This window comes from Apus apus, chromosome 4 (genome assembly GCF_020740795.1).
Source record: "Apus apus isolate bApuApu2 chromosome 4, bApuApu2.pri.cur, whole genome shotgun sequence".
In the NCBI taxonomy this organism is placed as follows: Eukaryota; Metazoa; Chordata; class Aves; order Apodiformes; family Apodidae; genus Apus; species Apus apus.
In genome coordinates this window covers 5,843,413-5,861,389 of record NC_067285.1, presented here as the reverse complement: position 1 = coordinate 5,861,389, position 17,977 = coordinate 5,843,413, and the positions used below count along the sequence as shown (strand labels likewise).

Genomic DNA, 17,977 nt, shown 5'->3' with positions numbered 1-17,977 from the left:
TGTTGGGCATGGGATATTAAGGGATGTGGTATGCAGGGTTCTGGGGTTTGAAGTTTCAAAGATGGATGGGTTGTCTTCACTTTCTCTGGCTTGAGTCACAACCACAGAACAGTTGAAGGTGGAAGGGACTGCTGGTGATCATCTAGTCTACCGGCAGCTGGTATGTGCAGATAGCTTTTGAATATCTCCAAGGACAGAGACTCCACCACCCCTCTGGGCCACCTCTTCTGGTGCTTAGTCAGCCTCACAGTAAAAAAGTGTTTCCTGGTATTGAGGGAACCTCCTGTGTTTCAGTTAGTGCCCACAACCTCTTGTCCCATCACTGGAGAGAGCCTGGCTCTGTCCCCTGGGCAAGCTCCCTTCAGAGTGAGACATGAAGGTCCCCTGGTGTTCAGGGGACTCACACGTGACTTTAGTCCTTTGTCCTTTTCTTCTAGCATTGCACTGCTGCCACCCTGGCCTCAGAGGAGGGAAAGAGTCACAGACACATTTATGAGGCCAGTCCTTGACTGTTGAAGACTTTGTACTTGCAAAGTCCTGGAGGAGGGAGAGGAAATGCCAAATACTTTGCTGTGGTAGGAAAAACTGTACAAAGACACAGTAACTTCTACAGTCCAAACGAGACTTGTAGCTCAAGAGCTATGAAGTCATTCTTGTATTAAAAAAATAATAAAAAATGGACCTTAGGCAACAGTCTGGGGCATTCCCTCCTGGAAATTAATTCCTGATCTGCTTTGTGATCCAAAAGTATCCTGTCCTGCCAGCTTGTGAGTTGTCCAGTACTTATGAAATGTTGGAGAGCTCTGTGCCAATATGCACAAAACCATCCCTAAGCAGTGAAAGCAAATCTGACACACCAACTGTGCTTTCCAGCAGGGCTGACTTTTGAAGAGACTGGATTCTCTTCCTGTGTCTGTTCAATTGTGTAACTTCATGTAGCCAAAGTCAGATGAAACCATGAATATTCATTTGTGTTCAAAAAGGAAATCAGCTGTGAGTGATTTGAAAGGGGATCAAACTTGGCTTAGATTTAATGGAAACAAAAATGGTTTATCATAATAAATACTCAAATTAAGTGTGGTGATGAAAAGGCACAGTTTCAGGCTTGGAACAGAAATGGAGTAAAAAAAGGGGGGGTTCCTGTTCACACAATCATGAGAAAACACCTTTACTTAGTGCTATCAGCTTAATATAAATTTGGCAAGAGTCTTCTTTCTTGTTCAGAAAAGAATTAACTGAAGCACAATCTAGAAGCGGCTCCATCACCAACTCCTGCAGGCTGGCTCCACAAGGACAGCTTCACTTACTCATACAGAGTCTTTCTGGATTACTCCCACTCCAGGTTTCACTGCCTCAACCACCCTTGTTAAACTAGTTCTAGGGGCAGTGTGTCCTCTGAAAACCAGCTCAAACTGTACAGCATGAATAAGATATGTAGAGAGCACTCTTAATGCTTAATTAGTATTATTCACACCATTGAAACACACTGCATTAGGGGTAAAGTAGAAAGATAGGTTTTGTATAAGTACATGAGTGCCACCAATTCTCCAGTCAAGGTTGGTTTGTTTTGTGGGTTTTTTTCCAAGTTGTGCCAGACTAAACAGAGAGATTTGAGAAGTCAGTCATGGTCTTCTCCAAGAACATATTTCATACCATATCCAAGATATATTTCATACTAGAACCTTCGCAGAGATAAACTCAACTTTACACCACAAGATAATCAGTATTATAGTGCTGCTATGAATGCAGTGTGCTCACAGGAACATATACTCAGGTCTAAATGCTACAGTCAATGCTTCTTGCAGCTGCTGGCTGAAACCTCCCATCCTCAGAAGTCAGCCCTTCAAGAATTAGATCACAAATTTATTCCAGAATAGAGCCTACCACTGCTGTGTATGAAGGATGGTGGGGTATATTTTCTTCTTATTAAAGGAAATAAGTTTACACAACTTCAGTATTAAAGTTTAATATCAAACAATTTGCTCATTGTTACCAATTTGCAATTACAAAACAGGCTCCAAAAAAAGGTCATAAAATATGTTTAACTGGCTGAACAGAGTTAAGTGTGTTCAGACTGCATGGGTAAATATCCATAACTTTTTGGTATAAATTATCTACAAAAAAAACTGGTATAAACAATATTCCAATCTTAGTATGGGTTCCAACTAGGATTAGACAAATTTTCATAGAGACAGCCCCAAAAAGATTAGAGTTCATTCCCATTGACACACTTCTGCTGCTGCAGCCTGGCTTTCCGCAGCGCCTCCAGCTGCTTTGCTCTCAGCCACCTCTCCCGTGACAGCGTCGTCTGCCCCACGCTCAGAGACAGGAACCTAGGGGAGCAGAAACAGCAAGTGAAAAAGAGCTTGTTCCTGGGTCAGCTTTGATAAGCTCATAAAGCACTAAGCCAGTGTTCTTGCAGTATCCTATGAACTAGAAAGCATGGGAAGGAGGAGGGTAGAGAACGTTTTAACTCAGAATCTGTGACAAGAAAAGCACAGGAAGAGGCAATTCCACCTTCTGGTTCCCAGCCAGCCTCCTGCAACCACAATCAAGCTGCAGACTGAGCTTTGACTTCCTTTGTCACCAGCTTGCTCCAAAGCCTAGAGTTAGGACAATCAGCACCACCCACCTTGCCACCAGCAGAGTTCTGTGCAGATCATCAGCTGTTATGCTCTCGGGGTCATTCTTGCGCATTTCTACAAAGTCTTCTTCTACTGCCTGGGAACAGCACAGCACGTCAGTAAGTGCCCAAAAAGCATCTTCAGGACATGGTAAGCTTTTAAGGAGCTAAACACCATAATGACCCTTAGATTACAGGAGAAATGTTTCAGCTCCTTGTCAGGAAGAGAGCTTGAGTAAGAAACAGGCTAGTTCTCATCTTTGAATAGAATTAGTTTTCAAAAGGAGTTTTAGAAAGCAGGGAACATGGCAAGTATATACTGAAATAGTCAAGAATATGAATCCTTAGAGGCACATTCCAGACAAGAAAGTGCTTCTGTTTGGTTTTTAGAAAACTTGAAGGAGAATCACTGACAGGGAGAGCAACGGGAAAGTACAGTAACTTTTATTAGGGTGCTTTCTTTCTGAATATACAGCTGAAAACATATTAGTGAAGTCTTTCCATACCTTGGTCACTTCATCAGATATACTGTAGTCCAGCAGCCTCAATAAACTTAGATAAATACGGAATTTGTTCAACACAGAAGGGAGCACTGCTGTTAGGAGGCTGTTCATGTACTCTTCCATGTTTGGGGGAATTATCTGTGGTTGTAAGTGGACTTGGCAATCTGACTGAAAAATAAAATTACATAGCATCTCTTTCCACATCCTACTTTTCTCTATTCCAAGACTAACTTAAACTCTAAAGAAATCAAAGTGGCTGTTTCCCAGAATCAAGGCCAGGCAATTGATTCTTTAAGCATTTCAAGGTTCCCTTTTTGAAAGCCAGCATGAAGCCCTTATTCAAGCAGGAACTGGGTTCACTGAGAAGCAAGAGAGCAAAGGCTCAGTTCATAAGCTGGGATGCAGGAGACCAGATATTTTTAACCTTGGGCTATTCAGTTTTTCTAGGCTCCATGCCAGATCTGCTGCTCTTTATTCATGTGCCCATCACCTCAGAATCTACTGTCCTAGAACAAGGCTTTGGAAGCAGCAGTGTAGCTGCAGGCCTTCCCCATTGCTGGCCTCCCCGTCAGTAACTCCAGCCACTGTCTTACCATTGCTGCTCGGCCAAGGAGGAGGGAAGGTCAACTTCTTGCTTCTCCTCTGAACAGGTTCTTGGCCTGCCTGCAGCCACGAGTGAGAACTAATGCCAATATCACACCCACCCCTGGTCACAAGGCAGCTTTCCTGTCTTCCCTTGCCTCTGGAACAGCATGCTCTAAGTAAGCAGCTACCAACTGTAGTTATCCCCAAATTCGGGAAGACCTTTCCATACCGGTAGGAATGATCGTCCCTCTGAAGTGATAAGAACATTAATATTGCATGGGAATTCCATCTGGTGGTAACTGAAGTCATAATCCACCTTCTGCCAAGTTATCAGATTACCCAGGGCCGTCACATTATGTACACCTAGAAAAGCAAGAACAAATCCTCTAACAACTGGAACTCAAGAAATGTCAGACCCGTCTTTTTTTCCTCCCGATCTGTTTTTAATGAGCAGCTGGTAGAAAAACACTTGCAAGCATCTTGCTTCTTCCTGTGTCTGGGGTGTCCTCCAGATACAGCCATTTCTTAAGATCAAAATTAAAAATTCTTGAAGGATTTCAAGCCTAAATTGTATCTGGCCTAGTATATGTGTTCATAATGAATATTTTCATTGGTCCTACAAAGCCAGGTAACGATTTACAGAGAAATAAAAAAGTGTCCTCAAAACAGGACAAAACATCACCAGTTATCTGACAGAAAGTGTAATTCAGCAGCTTAAGAGGGGAGAGGAAAGAAAGTCTTGCTGGATGAAGAACATGCTAGATATGTTAGCAAGACCAGAGCAGCTGAAAAATATACTCATTGTTTTCCCAAACTGTTACTTGCCTTACCTGGAACCAAGTAACTGAAAATCCAGAAAGTTAATACTGACCAATTAACTCTTGGAATTCTCCTTTTGAAATACCAACATGGACCTGACAATTACAGTTTCTCTTCAGCAGTGTCACTGCATCAAGTGACACAGCTACTGTTATCTTCTTGCCTTTAATGTATTAGTATTTATTCACTACACCATAAATAAACGCAAAGTTCGTAAATAAAGGCAAAATTAAGATTATGGTTTACATCTGGGACTTCCCCTTTGAAATCTCTAAAATGTCGTGTTCAAGAGTTCCAAACCAACTACTAGATCTGAAGATACTTACTCTTCTTTTGGATTAAGTTTTGTTCCAAACATAGTTACAAGAAATTAAGAATTCTTACTTTTTTTACTCTAAATTCAGTAGAGAACATCACACCAAAAACACCCCACCAAAACCAAAACACCCCACCAAAACCAAAAACCAAGCCTTTTTTACCTGTACCGTTTAATACTTAAGATATTACTTTTTGCTAAATGTTGAAGTTTAGACATTAAGGACATTCATTTTAGAAGTCTTATAAAACAGCACAGCAAGATTTTTCTGTAAATGAGAGTTTATCATGTTTTGACTTTGGTGAAACAGGTAATGCAAAGATTTCTACTAGGTTTACCATTTATTTAGTGAAATTTTGTAACTTCCTAAAGCAGAGTAACAAAAAAAAAAATACAAAAGACTGAAAAATAAGTTAATAATTCCATAAGGAACCATAGAATCACAGACTGGTTTGGGTTGGAAGGGACCTTAAGGATCATCCAGTTCCAAACCCCCTGCATGGGCAGGGACACCTCCCACCAGCCCAGGCTGCTCCAAGCCCCATCCAACCTGCCCTTCAACACTGCCAGGGATGGGGCAGCCACAGCTTCCCTGGGCAACCTGTTCCAGTGTCTCACCACCCTCACAGGGTGGTATCTAACCTAATGTCTAACCTAAAACCACTCTTCCATTTTTAATCCATTACCTCTTGTCCTCTCACTACAAGCCCTTGTAGTGAGGGGGAACAACCATCTTGTTTCATTTTGCCTCTGGGATAGAGACTTCGACTGAATACAAGCATTTCTAAGCAAAATGCTTAAAACTTATAGAAAATAAAATAAGGAAAGAAAACACAGCCTGAAGAGATCAAGCTGCAAGTTGTCTGAGAAGGCTGCAGACTAGCAGGAAGCAACTTCAAACAATGAAATAGGATATGGAAACCACAAACAGTTTTGCAATAGAAAGTTATCACTGGAACACAATTAGCATCACTGTCTTAAAATACATTAACTTGTAACCTTCCAGATGAGATTTATTGGGTTTTGGTTGGTTGGCTTGTTTTTTTTTTTTTACACAAAAAAATGCCTACCTGTTGGGTCAAGCTGTCCTTGCTCCAGCTGAGTCTCATCTACCACCAGGGAAGTGTTGCTGGCAAGCTGCAGCACCCCACTGACCAAGCGATTGGCCGCGTAGTCTTTGTGTGGGATAAACCGCGAGTGGTTCATGTTCTCAATGGTCATCGGCAGGCGGTGGGACTGAGGGGCAGAGGAACACTTGTCAGCACTTCTCCAGGCTCCCCAGGAAACACTGCTTCCTTCAGCAAGAGCTGTGACTTCGAACCTCCACAGCCAGCAAAACAGGACTTGCTTGCCACATCAAATACACTTTATCCCAAATGTCTGTGCGCTAAACGCTTCCAAAAAACCCCACCAGTTTTCCAGAGGAAAACGATTAAGATCTCGTCTCACCTGTATTGCACATCTAGGGTGAGCAAAAAAACAGCAAGGTTTTTATTGCAGCAAGACAATTATGATGACCCCAAATTGGATTCCTATGAACTTTCAACACAACAGGATCCACACTTGGGGATAAACAGTAACAATATAATTAAAGAATCTAGAGTCTAAACGTATCAATCCAGAAAGAGAAAATGGAGTATGCAGCTTCTGTCAGTTTCACATGGGGATATACCCCATACACCTATGGATATATGATTTTATTCAATATTAATCCTAAATGACTAGGTAAATACAGACTTCAGCTGTCTCCATTTTTATCTGCTCTCTACATGGACAGGAATCTTTGCTCTAGAAGCCTGCCATTAACTGAAGTGCTCTTTATTTGGTTGGAACAGCTAGGCCAAGGTCTACCACCAGGAATACCAGAACCCTGCATTGCCATGATTCTTACTGCTGGAACAAGCTGCTGGATGATGCGGTACACGTGCTCGGTGAAGATGCTGTTTCTTGGACATCCACTCAGGTTGACGGTGAACTTTCCCAGGGGAAGGACATCTCTTCTTGCATAACTGAACCAGAAATACCGTGGGTTAGACAAGCATCCCATCAACACCTGAGTACAGGTGTCCCTCTGTGTGAGTGCTGGGCGCTACCTTAGGCAGCCAGCAGGACTGCAATACTAGCACACACATAAAAGGCAGCCACGGTTTGTCCCTTCTCCAGTGTCTGGGGAGCTAAGTGAGGCTGGAGGCTGCTGTGAAGGCTCTGCAGCACTACACAACAGCAGTACATTTACAGTGCTTGAGATCCTGCAACATGCCTTCTAGATGCTCTGGTCTCCTTATGCCCCCTTGTTACTCAGTAAACAATCGTCTTCATCCTTTTCCTTTCTCATTGCTCAGTTTCAATTTCCCTGCTTATCATGCTTGTTCATTTCCTTTACCTGCCCTCAGCTTTCCTCTCACTCTTCTCACTGTGTATCTTCTCCCCATGCTTGACAAATTTCAACTTTTTGTGATATCAGCTAAGAGAGAAAACACATTCTAATCTAAGTGTTAGAGCATTCACAGTCCCACTAGAAAGAACTAAGTGTGCACAGAATCAAAAAAAAAAGTCAGCTTACTGATACTGGAGTACTTATATTTACATGAGAACAAGGGCTGAGGGCAGACTGTAAAGAGAAACCCACCATAAATCTTGCTGGGTGTTAATTATGCAGCCATGGCATTATGGCTGGGTCTATCTTATCATCACCTGTCTTGCTGAGGCTGAGAAATACCCCCATGGCTTTTTATACATCAGTTGCAGGTATGAGAAAGGTTAGATGCTGAGCCCAGTTACAGCCTTGTCAACACTTCTGTTAAACAAATATGTTCTGTACTACTCACTTGGTAGCAGAACAGGATTTTTAAAACCATAAAGCAAGTGATTTATTTACCGAAATGTTACTTTAAAAAAAAAAAAAAAAGTGAATCAATTTTAATTTTGAAGAGAATAAAATCAAGCCCAAACCTGACAACTATACTTAACCTAATCAAAAGAGGTTGTCTGAAGTTTCACACCTTCATTTTAATGAGTCAAAGGATGCTGCTGTTTCAGCCAGTGCCAGTTTAAAGCAACATAAGAGAACATGACACAAATCCACTTTACTCAGCCACATAGACAGATCACAATGCAAGCACATCAGCTACAGCATCAGCTCAGGTGGTAAATTTCTACAACATGCTAAATGGGGGTCACTTAAACTTACCACTAAACAAATGTCTACATTTAATTAAACAAGTCCTCAGAATGTACCTTTCAGAATCTTTTCATACCTAAACAATAATTACTGCACTTAGTCAGTGCTGCCTTTGAGAAGTCAGATGCGTGTCCCACTCAACAAAAGAAGCTAAAGAAATGTTTTCACACCTCTGTTTAAAAGTGTACCTTGGAGATTTTGTTCAGCTCTGAAAGATTAACACTGAAAGGACATACTGCCACAAAACTGACCTTTTAACAAAATATACTGTAATTTCAGACAGTGAAATCTGTTTGCTCTGTCTATTACGACAACTCTAGCTGGACAAGGTGCTGCTGGAATGAATGCTCTTTAAGCTATTTCTGCCATTTATTTGCAGAATGATGAAGAAGCCCATAACAAGAAAATTAGTTTAAAAGATTAATATATGCATTCTCAGCAATCATCGAAATACTTACACTGTAGAGATGAGATGTAATATAAGGTATTCAGCAGCCAAACTGTCTCCCAAGAGGGCATGGGTGAGGAACCCAAGCAACTCTGCTCTCACTGGTGACAGCTCAGACATGAAGTTAGAGACAACTGATAAAAGAGAAGACAACAAATGTCAGAAAATGTGCTGTTCCTCTCTTCCCTCTGTATAAACCTTACTTTCCATGACAGTTTGATGAAGAAAAACTATTTCTTCCAAGCAGTCTAGAAAAAATAAACAAACATTAATTGGTTTTCCAACTGAGTAATTAGTGGCTTTGGATAATGCAAAACACTCAACATTTCCTTGGAAATGCTTTCTGTTTTTTAATTAGCTACTGGGTAATGCATTTGCAGAAGGCTGTAAAGTTTGGAGCCAAATTTCTAAAATTGATAGCCTATCCATATTATATGAGGCAGAAAAAAAACCCTTACATGTAGCACAGCTCAGGACCAACCAGTACAATGCACATAAGGAAGAAAACTATAAATATCTATTAGATGTTTGAATGCAATAATTCAATGACAAAAAAGTAACAGCCAAATAGATCATAAGGAATAGCACAATTGCCTAAAACCAGAATTACCTTATTTTCTTCACCGTATTATGATTCTTAAAATTGTTGGTATGTTTCTTATTGTCATAATAACGTATTTATACTAAATTAGGAATCTAATTTTCCAGGCATTCATTACTCCATTTGAAAACACAGTGGCTGAACAGCTTGGTAAAATCCTTGGGCATGTAGAATGCAAAACAATTTTCATATCAATCACATTTCTTTCAGAAAAATGAGCACATAAGCATCACAAACACCTGCATCTTGTCCAGTTCTGCAGTGATCAACGGTTCTTCCATTTGAAAAGACTGAAATTTAAACCCTGCTGTTGATGTATTTATCACTGAGCCAAGAAGCATTTGTTCATATATACTAAGAAACCAAACATTTACATGTACACAGAGAGAGGTCAGGTTCAGATACTCACAGGTTTTACTCTCCTCTTCATTAAGGCAGGCAGGCAGTAATGGGTTAATGTGTTGTAACTTCTGTGCCAAAATCACATGAATTCTGGGGACTAATGAGGCTGGAGGACTGTGTACTCTCTGTTCTTCTGCTGTGTCCATAGACTCCATAGGATCGAGGGTTGAGCTGTCCCTAGGAAAAGGCACAGCACAACTGGACTTAGGATTCCACACAAACTCCTCTCCATCTGACTAAGAGCAGCTGGAACCAAGACAAGAACAGAGCAAACAACATCTGCTCACAGGTCCTGGTAACTCCTCCCGTATTTGAACTACCTCCTTTATGACTTTTATAAACAATATAAATACTGAGTTACAAACACATAAGGATCTGGAAATGCCACAACACACTTGACCAAAATAAAAAAAGGATTCTATTGTTTTCAGAAAACAAGGCATTGAAGGTATTACCTCTTAATTTAAGAGTTCACATACACAAGATTTGCCCTCCCTGATGATGCCTTCCTGGTGGTTTTCATTTCTGACGTAGAAATTAAAATCCCTGAAGTGACTGTATCAGATGATAGTCAAGTTTAGTTCAAATTTCATCAATTTGTACTGGTTTTAAAAGCTACTTCAAGGCTTCTTCAGCAGCCCACCAACAGACTGTCCTCTCTTTCCATTAAAAGGAATTACTTTTGTTTGCCTTCAAAACATTGCCAAATTAAACCATTTTGTCTATTTGGGATAGAATGACATGCAGGAAAAAAACCAAACAAGCTGTGACAGACCAACTGAGCTGTCAGTCTGGGAAGAGCTGTCAGAGGGATGATAACCAAAAGCAGCTGACCAGGCTGTGTTAACTTTTAAGAAGCTGGCACTATAAAGGATTCATACTGCACTCTTGATATTGCACTTAACAGAAAGATAAACAAAACCACCCCCAGAAATAACTGGATTAGTTTGTATTTTGTCAAGCAAGTAACTAAAGAACAGCAGGTGAAATAAGAAGTTTTCTATCAGCAAAACAACGTGATATTATACCTTAATTAATGAAAAAACATCAACCCAATTTATGCTCATTTTGATCACTTTCACTCTCCATGCAGTCATGGAGCTTTCGGGTTTTGTACTTGTACGGTAACAACTTTTATGGACTTGGAAATTATTTCAAAAGGACATTTCCTAATTTTAAAGCTTATTGGAAAGCTTTGCTCACTATTCACTCAGTCACTGAAATGGTAACAGGCATAAAAGAGTACAAAACACTTAGCTACAGAAGCTGTTCCTACCTTATAGACTGTACAACACCCTAAAAGAAGGCCCACCATCTATCCAAGGGTTTGGATGTACCAGAGTACAACGGGCTTCAGTTTACCAGATGGTGGATCTAACGTTTTTCATACCAAGCCTTTTTTAAGCAACAAAATCCACCTCTTAAGCACAATCGTTATGCGTTTACACATCTCCTTCTCTGTATTAAGGGGACTGCCAAAATATTTTGCTCATTAAAATCAAAATTTCCTTCATTTCAGGACTATGCATCAGGGCAACCTCACCTCTCTTCACTGTTTACTATGCTCAGCACCGGATCCACGGACAAGATCCCATAGACCTCCAGAACATCATTGACCTTGAAGCTATCCCAGCTCTCATAGACCTGCCACAAGGAGAAAAATGATAAAGCAGGCAAAAATAAAATACCAGCTACACCCTCAAGCATGTGGTAATGGATTGCTTTGTTTTCAAACTAAGCATAGTGAGAATCTGCAAACTCTAAGAACTGCTGTGGAAGGAGCTCAGCAATCGAAACACAGCAAAGAGAAACAATGTAATTATCTGTAGAAACAAAATTCTGGACTTGAGAGACTATTTCTGTGCCTATAAACCAATGCAAGATGAACTATTCACACCCTGTGTCTGCTTCCCCAGGCCTACAGCCAAGCTCATTATCTCTTCACTTTTGTTACCTTCACAAGACACGCTGGTCCCTTCTCTCCTGGCAATGGAAAATTTAGGTCAAGTGGAGGGGAGCAGTTGGGAGAAATGAGATGATGACCTGCAGAAGCTTCTGTTTCTAATCTCTTTGGCTCCCCACATCCATGGATATCCCCTCCACCGCCTGAAAAACAAAGGATTCACAGGCTTTTAAACAGAAATGCAAAAGTGAACAACTTTCTTCGTGAGCAAAACAGAATTAATTCAACAAGATGTTTGAGACAAACATCTTTAAGAAAGAAATGCATTTGACAGAAGATTCTCTTAATTATAATTGCAAAGTCTCACAAATGCATATTTTATGTTATCAAGACAAGTGTGAATACTGTTAAAGATCTGTGTGTCTTAGAATCCCAAACATGGCCAACCATCTGATTATAAAATTGTGACAAGCAAGATTTTTCTAAATCCCACAGGACTACAAAAGTGGTATTTTTTCTCCATCTCATGCTTATAAAAACCCTATATAGTTCTTAAAGGTGAGAGTATGCACCAAAAGAGTTTCTGTTAAAAAATATCTGTAGATTTTCCACAATAATAAAGCTATAAAATTTACTTAAAATTAATCAGTTTGAGTATTAAAACAAAACAGTCTAAACTATCTTGCAAATTGGTGAAAATACAACAGAAGAAACTTGAATTCAATTTATGAACCTGGACAGACACAGAACGCCCAACAAAATAAAGCAAGAGCTTCTACCATATTTTTTTTTTTCTCTAGAAGGACTGATAATTTTAAACTAGCCACCTTCTCTTGTTCAAAACAAAACTTGCCAAAATCTCCAGGAAAACACCCATGGCATCTCCAGAGATGTGCGTTAAAACAAACAGTTCACAGACTGATTGCAACAGAAGAATTGCACAATATCTGAACACTGATAGTGTTCCAAATACTGTCCTCTGAAAACCTCTAAAAGCTTTCTTCAGGATGCTACAAGTGTCTAGTACTGATCTGGTTCTTTATCAACTTGGATTAGTAAATCATGTAAGGCTGGAAGATATTTTTTAGATACTAAACCTGCAGGCTGCAACAACACTACTGATTCAAAAAATTGCAAAGATTTCAAGTGGTGAAAACAAAATTGTTGCAAATTCTGGAGAAAGATCATCATAACTATTATCAATCAAGACCGTTACCCATATGCTGCTCCTTCTGTTTAGATGGGTGTAGATCCATATCCTCATCTTCCTCGTAGCTTCTCTTGTGGCGACTTGGTGTGTAGGATGTTGAAGGACTAACTCGAGCTTGGCTGGCACTGATATATGCTTAAAATTGCAGATTAAGGACAACCACAGACTCAGTTGAGGAAATTTATGTAAAGTTGGCTTTTTTGTGTTTTCATTTTTTTTAAACAAACTGTTATTATCCTATTTTGAGCAAGAAATTTAAATAATGATTCAAATTATTATATAGATGTCATCTCTCCAGTTACACAAGTAACCTGCTTAAGAAGTGTAGAGTAATCACTGGCTTTGTTAAAAATAGAAACTAAAAAACATTGAGTGCTGTTCAACTATAAATCTCTAAAAAGAAAGGGCTGTTTTTTTTTTTTTACTCCCAGAGAACATACTCATGGTCAGATACAACCCAAAATCTCAACACATTTTTCTCTCCCACACCTCAAACCTAAAGCACAGACATCATAATATTTAAAGACTTGCTATCTGATAACACTTTTATTATTACTTTACAAAGAAACACAGAGAAGTTCACATACTTGTAAAATACCAGCAACACTGCACTTGTAAAGGCATTTTGAAAAGCTAATACACTTTTCTTAGCATAGTGGGCAAACATTGAGATACTTTTCACTATTTTCATAATAGTTCGGCTTACTCTAAAATTCCATTGCTGCAGCACTTTGCTGTAAGCTTCACTAACTAACACTTCTCCATCCCTTCCTTACAAAAACTGTGTAAGCTTTATTTTAAAATTGCATTGGCATTCTGTATCAGTGACAAGTAGTTTCTTAAATCCTGCAGTCAAAATATTAAATACTATAAGATAATTACAGATTTACCATCTGATCCGTATATTTTTATAAAATGCAACATATCTTAAGTTTTCTAGACCTCTCCCTCTCTCCCTTAGAGAAGATAATATGAAATTCCTTAAACAGGTGCTCAAATAAGCATCCTGTATCCATTTCAATCAGATAATTCAACTTCCATTCACCAGGAGAAACCAAAGATGATTTGTTTCTCCCCAAAACGTTTCCTGTACTCACTGAGAAAATGACATACTGTGGTCAAACCCACAACACTTCACTTCTCCAGGAATTACTGTCAAAACATGCTCAGCTACATGTGTTTTTACAGGTTCTTGTGGGAGACTCACTATGTAGCAATGTCCCAATTTAATCAGCAAATGCCAAAGGAATGCCTGTGGCTCAGCTGAAGTTTCTCTTTTCCTAAGCATAATAGAAATTAACAGAAATTTTCAAGACCCTCCCAAGCAGTCACGAAAATCTCAATGCTCCTAAACTCATTTGCACCCTCTTTGTGCAAACAGCACACCACCAATTTTCCCCGTTTACTTTTTCTCCACCTACAAGCTCTCCTGATTCACTTAAAATAAACTTTAAATACATCCAATTAATGAGTTGGCAATCACTGTTACTACAGCAGAGAACCAGCTCAGTCAAAAAAAAGATATTTCTTTCACCCATGCTGATTCACCAGGCACTGGAACACAGTAGAAAGTCTGTCTCTCCAAGGTGACTGTTTGTGAGGAGTTCAAATCAATTTCCTGCTGAGGCTAGAATACCAATAGAAACATTGTTAAAAACCTGATTAGAGTTTGTTTTCTTTTTTAAAACTAATCCCACAGATTCAGGTACTCAAGACAGGCTACAACAAGCATGCAAAGCTGCATACTCAGGAAGGAGTGAAACCAAACAGTTCTTATCTGTAATGTTTTGAGTCTAACAGCACTGCACTCCCAAAAGGAAATTGTTTTCCATAGTCAAAGTTTCAAGATCAACAGTGCTTCCCTCCTCCCCACCAACAAAACAAATTTTAAATGCAACAGAAACAGCTGGAAGCTTGCTCAACTCAGAGTGCCCATGAGCAGTTTAGAACACACTGCCTTCCAAGCTGGAGATGGATTTCACATTTTAAGAGCAGTATCTCCATTGGCAAGTACCAAACAAGCTGTTCTACCCTTAAAAACTGCATCTTTCTGACTACTACTTAACCCCCAAACCCATATAACTTACCCCACATTCTGCCACATCTCTGTATTTACCAAAATGCAAAACCTGTCAAGAAGGAAAAGGCAATGCAATCATTCTGACAGCACCCTGAATATGGATTACTTGCACCAAAATCACTGCAGTCTAAAGCCCTGCTGAAGCTGCTGTTAGTTCAGTAACTTTTACTGCCCACCAAAAATACAAGTAGTGATGCATTAGTGATGCCATTTGAGCCACATAAACAGAGTCCTACTAGATAATTCCCAGACTCCAGAGGTTTAACTCAGAAACTAGAGGAAATACAAAGTCTAGAATGAAAATGTTAAACATTCACTAGAATAACAAATCAACATCACTTACACGTGCGTTTGTGTTTGGATCAACTGTTTCATACACTCCCATGTAGAACTCAGGATCAAACATATCTTGAACCATGCAACGGAATTTCACTAAACTGTTGGGCTTTAGGTAATGCACAGGAACATCATTCAGTGATGGAACCTATAAAAAAGAGCTTGTTCTAAACAACTGGTAGAGAGATGTGCAGAAAAGCCCCGAAGCAACCCAAAAGCAGCACAAAAGCTGTCTGCAGCTTATGATCTGATCTTCTGGAATATCCTGCTCTTCACTGACTTGTCTAAAACCCTGGATTGTTGATACAATCAATGGCCTCTGACAATCCAGTGCCTTATACTTAGTATTTTCTGAGTACACCTCCTGCCCCAATCCAACAGTAACTACATGTGTATATCCCAACAGCAGAAGTTTCTGCAACAAATGTTACAGATAATAGCTACTATTATCAGACACTGAACAGTTCCCAGGTTCTTCCAGTGCCAAAGCCACAAGTCCTTTCATTTCTCAGTCCTGCTACTGGACTATAAAGAAGTGCATTTTGGCCACTGAAATTGTACAAAAACTCTACAACATCTGAAATTAACTCTTAAATAGAATTGATTACTTCTTTTATTTAACAGCATTTTACCCTGTATTATGTACGAGTGGTACCATAGCAATCACATGCACAACTTCTTGTAACAAAAGGCCATGGAAAATCTGGGGCAGTCTTTTCCACATATGTTTGCATTACAGTGGAAAAACAGAAGGAAAAATAAATAAATCAATGCCTAAGCATGTGGTATAGCTTGAAATAATGGGGCTTGCAATAACACTTTTACGATTTTGAAGGGAAACTCTCTTGTTGAAAAGAAGAAACCAAACACATACAACATTAAAATGCAACAAAATAAACAGAAGTGGCCCTACAGGAAATGACATTTTAACAAACAAATATATATTCTCTCACGTTTCTCTTGAGTTAAGAAAATGTACATCAGTTCCTTCTGATGTCCTTCTAATGTTGTAAATTTAATAAAATTTTGCCATCTACACTTTTGATTTTAACTGTCATTGAAATATTAATTACAGAATACTCACTGACTGAGGAAGAAAAAAATAGATCAGATTGTTTTCTCTTGGTTTTTTAGCCATAAGTAGAACAGATTTGAAATGCAAGTTACTAATCCACTCCACAGTGTTCCATGATGGCATCTTCCCCACAGTGTTTTAGAAAAATATCAGCTTTTGAACCCTGGTGTGCACGCTTTATTTTTAAACCTAAAGCAGAACGTCCTTGCTTAAACTGTGAAAATCAGGCCTGATACAGCCCAATAACAGCAGAAAGTATTTCTTCCCCAGCCTGAAAGCCCAAGCATCTATTTCTTCAACCCACAAACCCACAGAGAGTCTGCAGCATCACGAATAAAAGGTCACGAGAGGAGGAGTTTACAAAAGAGCGGTTCAGAAATGTGTGATGTACAAACACTTGCTGCAGGCTCACAGCAGGCAGGGCAGGCAAAATGTCATTTCAAACACGACAGCACTTGTCAGCTCCTGCCATCTACTGGATTGTGCCACAAACAGGCAGCACTCAGCAGTTACGGCCCAGGGCAAAACAGGGCACTGAAGTCAAGTGGATTGGCCTCTCTTGGCTCCAGTCAGGATTTTACAGTTATGTTTTACAGACAGATCAAAGCAACTAAGATGTAAATAACCTATCACAAAGTCTAGGCCTAAAACCTCGACCTGTCCTTACAAGGAAGAGCTTCCCAAAAGCACGTCACTGCAGTAATGAACAGGTAAAAGGAAGGGAACTTCAGAAGGGGATGACTCTAAGAGCTGAAAACCATCTTACCCAGTTTGTAGCATTATTTTCTTTTAATTTCTCCCGGAAGTATTCGGTTACCTTCTTTTCCCAGTCAGAGTTCGGAACGTTTTGGGCTGCAAGCAGAACACACGTACTTGAGCACAAACACGGCGCAGGTGGCTTCGACCCACCCTTCTCCTCGCATCACGAGCAATTCATAGAATCATAGAATCATAGAATCTTAGGGGTTGGAAGGGACCTCGAAAGATCATCTAGTCCAACCCCCCCTGCCAGAGCAGGGTCACCTAGAGCACATCGCACAGGAAGGCGTCCAGGCGGGTTTTGAATGTCTCCAGAGAAGGAGACTCCACAACCTCCCTGGGCAGCCTGTTCCAGTGCTCGCTTCCATCCCCGGCGCCGGACCGGGCTTTTTCGGCCGCTTCATGACTCCCGATTGCGCTCATCCCCCCATCTCGTGTGCCCCCCCTGAGGCAAACCAGGGAAACCAAGCAGGGCGGCTCTGGGAAGCGGGGAGAAGCGGGGAGGCCCCGCAACGCGCGGGGCGCGGCAGCTGAGGCGGCAGCTGAGGCGGCAGCTGAGGCGCCTCCCGCGGCCCCGCGGCCGCTGCCCGCCTTTATCCCCTCGAGGCGGCTTTTCCTGCAGATCGCACCCAGCGCGGAAGCGGCTGATGGCACCCGTCACCTCACCGCCTACCCCGGCGGACCGCAGGTGCTGCTTCCCAAACCCAAGGCACGCTCGGATTGCCTTTCTCTCCCCCGCCCGCAGCCGGCCCGCCCAGCCGAGGCAGGGGAGCCCGCCGGCAGGGCCCGCAGCCGCACACCCCGGAGGGAAAGCCCCGTCCGGGCCGCCGACGGAGGCTGCGGGGCGAGGACGGCGGCCCCGCCCGGCCCGCGCTCACCGAAGATGCCCTGCACGATGCTGAAGGGGTTGTTGAGCCAGTCGGCCACGCACGGCATGGCGGGCAGCCAGGCAGGCAGGGGCTGCCGGCGCCCTGCAGCCGCCACCTCCCGCCCGCAAGCCCAGCGCGGGGGCTCCACGCTTCCGTCCTTTCCTCCTCCTCCTCCTCCTCCCCTTCCTCTTCCTGCGGCAGCGGCGGCCGCGCCAGCCCCGGGCCCGCCTCCTCCTTCCTTCTCCTCCTCCCCCCGACCCGCCGTCC

At 41.4% G+C, this 17,977-nt stretch overlaps 1 protein-coding gene across 2 annotated transcripts; it reads right to left on the bottom strand.

Moving 5' to 3' along the window:
* Positions 1 to 1,950: 1,950 nt before the first annotated feature.
* MCMBP (minichromosome maintenance complex binding protein) lies at positions 1,951 to 17,879 on the bottom strand. Of its 2 annotated transcripts, XM_051620118.1 has the most exons (16): positions 17,720 to 17,879; positions 16,849 to 16,934; positions 15,015 to 15,155; positions 14,679 to 14,720; positions 14,119 to 14,218; positions 12,598 to 12,729; positions 11,433 to 11,584; positions 11,022 to 11,122; positions 9,486 to 9,655; positions 8,486 to 8,609; positions 6,738 to 6,855; positions 5,917 to 6,082; positions 3,941 to 4,074; positions 3,130 to 3,294; positions 2,633 to 2,721; positions 1,951 to 2,333 (listed from the first exon to the last, which is right to left on the bottom strand). In XM_051620118.1, the coding sequence occupies exons 1-16, from the start codon at positions 17,775 to 17,777 to the stop codon at positions 2,207 to 2,209; spliced, it is 1,905 nt and encodes a 634-aa protein (XP_051476078.1). In that variant the 5' UTR covers positions 17,778 to 17,879; the 3' UTR covers positions 1,951 to 2,206. The 2 variants fall into 2 exon arrangements, with proteins under 2 accessions (XP_051476078.1, XP_051476079.1); XM_051620119.1 differs by lacking the exon at positions 14,679 to 14,720.
* Between the last annotated feature and the right edge of the window lie 98 nt (positions 17,880 to 17,977).